This window comes from Episyrphus balteatus, chromosome 3, assembly GCF_945859705.1.
Source record: "Episyrphus balteatus chromosome 3, idEpiBalt1.1, whole genome shotgun sequence".
NCBI lineage: Eukaryota > Metazoa > Arthropoda > Insecta > Diptera > Syrphidae > Episyrphus > Episyrphus balteatus.
In genome coordinates, this window is record NC_079136.1 from 82,097,747 (window position 1) to 82,102,034 (window position 4,288).

Below are 4,288 nucleotides of genomic sequence, written 5' to 3' on the forward strand. Positions count from 1 at the left end.
AATTTGTAGCTCTTCCTCAGCGGTCAAAACGATTTCGAATTCTTCCTTTTGACCAGTTTATTAAAGTTGTGCGTGGAACGTTAAATGCTGATGTCATTTTTTTTTTTGACATTCCGTCTTCAACTGCATTTATGCATTTTGCAGATCTTCTTTTTTGTATTGCTTCGGTTTTGGCATTTTTAAATAATAGCCTGAAATGATGACGAGCAGTAAAGTACTTGAAAATATGACGATGTTATAAGTCCACAACTGTCTCTTATAAAAACTTACCGAGTTTCAGAGAAACGGCGTAGGGAGGCACTGCTGAAGGTCAAATGCATAAACCTTCATTTCGGGATTCCTTTTGGCCAGCATTTTGCCTTCCTTTTTGATTTCGTACGCTAAGTCCTTCATAGCATGATGTTGATTCAATTCGCTTTGAAGGATTTCGAGATCCTGGGCTCCATCATGTTTTGCTGCTTCAATTTTTATTTTGAAAGCACGTATCAACTCTGGGTTTCTTGAATTTTATGTTCATGCCTACCACAAAAACAAAATAAGTATAAACATTTAAATAAATTTAAAAAATTGTGTATAATGACAATGTCGGATTTTGTGTACGGAATAGATTGTATATAATAGTCTATAAAATCGGCATGAAAATATTTGCACCTTGTATCACGCCTCGAGTAGTGACTTTCGTAAGCCGGGAAGCTATTGATATGAGCTTTAATTGCTTCAACCATTTGTTCAGACATTTAATTGCTTCCACCACCAGAACCTCGATTATCCTTAAAAGCAATATGCGGCTGTTCCATTTTTTTTTTTTGCAACAGTTAGGTAGGTAGGTAGAGATGGCGGTCATAAGCAGCCTAGCTTGATGACCCAAATAGCGCAAAATGCGCCGTTTTGATACCAAAACTTGTGAAACCTGTGAGTTATAAATGGGTTAATTGGAATAAAGTGATTTCAATCGTATGTATTGAAATCACTTTATTCCAATTAACCCATTTATAACTCACAGGTTTCACAAGTTTTGGTATCAAAACGGCGCATTTTGCGCTATTTGGGTCATCAAGCTTTGCTGCGTGTTCTCCTATCGGCCAATGTCCCGTACATACCGCAACGATCCTGTTAATTTCTTTTCTGGGTCTAGAGATTAGGTCATATGTTTTGGATTTATTATAGGTGGGCCAGATTTTTCTGGATATGACGCAGCTAGTCAAGTTGTGCCACCTATTGTTGGCTCTTGCTAGGTATTTTAACCCTGGATGGTTATCCTTATTTAACACACACTAAGGTTATGCTTCGTCGAATCGACGAAGCCCACTTTAAAACCTGCGTACTCCGGACTTTGACTTACCTTTGACCTGAAATTTTTAAATAGGACACTTAGGCATATTTCAAAAAGTATAAACTATATTTATTTCAGATATCGACTTTTTTTGGGCTTAAAATTAAAATTAAACTATATCACTTCATTTTGTTACATTAACAGCCATTGGTTAAAAAAAAAAATAAAAAAAAAAAACAATAAATTAAAAGCACCTTCAAAATTATTACATAAATAAATAGTATATATCCATATCAACTAAATAAACAAAAAAAAATAAATAAAAAAAAATTTTATATACAAGAGGCACAGACTTCAACTTTGTGCTCACCACTTTGTGCTTTTTTTGCACTTATAACAGGACGACTTCGTCATTCGTCTCTTTGAATATGGACAAAATCCGCAAATTTGTCTCTTTTTTCCCGTTTTGGTTCTTCTAAAATATTTTGTTCTTTTTTCTTATTTTCAGCCAAAACATTTTCAATTTTAGTTCTTGAGTTAGATGTAAGAGTAGGCGCTTCAAGTCTCCGTGTAGTATAATGCTCAACAAGATCGCAATGTAATTTTTTCATAAAATCCCGTCTATTCAAGGGTTTTTGTTAGCTGTCAAACATGTTATGAGTGTAAATGACATAACTATTTATGAAAGCCATGTTTAACATCCCATAAAACTGACACATAGGCCATCGGTTAGTCTTTCGAGAGCAACTCATCACACTGCACATTTGATCAAATGTGTCAACACCTCCCTTCGTTTGATTATAAAACTCTACCATATGAGGCTTTTTTGACGTAGGGTTTATAGTGCCTTCTTCATTGCAAGATGACAGCAAAAAAATAATTTTCGATGGTTTTGGCTTGTATGAGACCAGAGTCAATTCCTTGTCGTAACAAAACGCAGAAGTTTGGCATTTCCGCCCTTTTTGATTCCTCATTTCATTGGGAATTTCTCTTTTGTTGCTTCGTAAGGTTCCAACTATTGTCAATTTATATGGCTCTAATAAAAACGATTTTGCCAGATTTACAGAGGTAAACCAATTATCCATAGTTATATTTCTATTTGAGCCATGAATTGTTTTTGTTAGTTCCTTTACATAAAACTCACCAAGAGGCAGATCGCCAGTGTTTGAACCCTTTCCTAAGTAAGGCATTGCGTCCACCATATATTTTGTGCCACTGTCACACATCATTATTGTTTTCAAACCGTATTTTGCGGGCTTATTAGGAATGTACATCCTGAAGGAACATTTTCCACGGAAAGCTAAAAGCTGCTCATCAATTGTCAAATAGGAACCAGGAGTGTAGTTTTGTCGACATTTTTGAATAAACATATCCCATATTTTCCTTATTGAAGCAAATTTATCGTTACAAATTCGAAGACGGACAGCTTTATCATCGAAACGTAAGCAGGATAAAAGGAACTTGAATCTTGCTTTGGTCATTATCGAAACGTAGCGCGATCCACTATAGCTGCAGTCAAATAGTTCGTCGGAAGTGAGGTGGTTACTCTTAGAAACTGCTGTCAAGCATAAAACACCAACCAAGGCTTTTGTCTCATCTAAATCGGTTTCGCGTGTTTGCGCTGTGCTACTGACCAAATCTTTTTTTCGTACATTGATTTCAGCATTTGTCCATTGCACTACTTCACTCAAAATGTCATCCGTTATAAATAATTGAAAACACTTCAGAGGTTCAGTTATGTTTTTACATTCGCGTGTTGGACCCCGAGCCTGGTGCACTACATTCATACCATATCTATGACTTTTACCTTTTTTTGAGGACCACTTGTGTTTATTTTTCCCACGAAGAACAATTTTTGTAAATTCTATTATACCAATTTTTTTCCTTAGTAAGTTCAGGGGAATATTATCTTCGTCGTCAGAATCAAAAATATCCTCCTCCTCCTCCTCCGAGGTGCCTTCAGAGTCGTGTTCTTCTTCATCCTCCATATCAACATTTTCTTCATTTACCGTACTTCCAAAATCTTCGCCATCGGACCCATAGTCTTCGCATAACTCAAGAAATTTTTCAATATCTTCAACTAGTTGACTGGAACTCATTTTATACTTCTGTAACCAAAACAACACAAAAAAAACAAAAAGTAACAAAAACACTAACAAACACACAAAAAGAAAAAAAATCACACAAAAGTTATCCTTCGTCGTTTTGACGAACATACCTGTAAAAAATAAAAAAAATAAAATATTTCTGGCGACCGCAGAAAAGCATACGTCCGTTCACTTGTAGAGAACACAGCCAACTGACATTGTAAGAAAGAAGAATAAAAAAGGTTGAACAGTTTAAGAGAAATCATGAAAACTAAAAGAGGTGTTCGTCGATTCGACGAAGGATAACCGTCTAGGGTTAAGAAGATATCGCCCTTTATGACTCCCATGGGGATGTTAACTATTTCTGCTAGAGACTCATGAAGGGCCGATCCTTGCCTGGCCAGTTCATCTGCCTTTTCATTGCCTTCAAAACCACTGTGACCTGGGATCCAGATGAGAGTGATTGTGAGGCTTCCACTCAGCAATGAGAGTTCCTCTCTGCACTGCTGAACTAATTTGGAGGATGTCGTGTTATTTATTTGCAATGTGCCAATCGTCCAGCCATGCCTCTTTCTGAGAAGCTTAATCCAGTTAGTTTATTAATAGCTTCTGGCGCTAATATTTCTGGTAAGGCATATCCAAGTAAGTTTCTATTGGGCCTGCAATTTGCGGGGAAAGCACCGTCCGGAAATGGATTCCAATCTCCGAACTGCCTCTCATCACCTCTTCCTGTATTCACAGCAAGTGTTCTCTCTACTAATCTTCGAGATATGAATGGGCTGGCATAACACTCATAAGCGTTATGATTTGAAGCTTCGATATAACCAAAACTGCCTCCTGGGACAGATGGTAATGCTTCAATAGCCGGTAAGTCAGCAGTTGACTCTCTGCCGGCACGTCCATCAATTCGTGGGAGTGGTACCCCACC

At 37.1% G+C, this 4,288-nt stretch overlaps 1 protein-coding gene across 1 annotated transcript; it reads right to left on the reverse strand.

Moving 5' to 3' along the window:
• Positions 1-276: 276 nt before the first annotated feature.
• Positions 277-3,372, reverse strand: LOC129915112 (piggyBac transposable element-derived protein 4-like). Its single transcript, XM_055994576.1, has 2 exons — positions 2,418-3,372; positions 277-458 (listed from the first exon to the last, which is right to left on the reverse strand). Exons 1-2 carry the CDS (start codon positions 3,370-3,372, stop codon positions 277-279), a joined length of 1,137 nt encoding a protein of 378 aa, XP_055850551.1.
• Positions 3,373-4,288: the final 916 nt, after the last annotated feature.

Coding starts and splice junctions, on each gene's coding strand:
- LOC129915112 (XM_055994576.1), bottom strand. CDS start 3,372: ATGAGTTCCAGTCAACTAGTTGAAGATATTGAAAAATTTCTTGAGTTA. Junction 459..2,417: donor CACTGGCGATCTGCCTCTTG/GTGAGTTTTATG, acceptor TAAAAATTGAAG/CAGCAAAACATGATGGAGCC.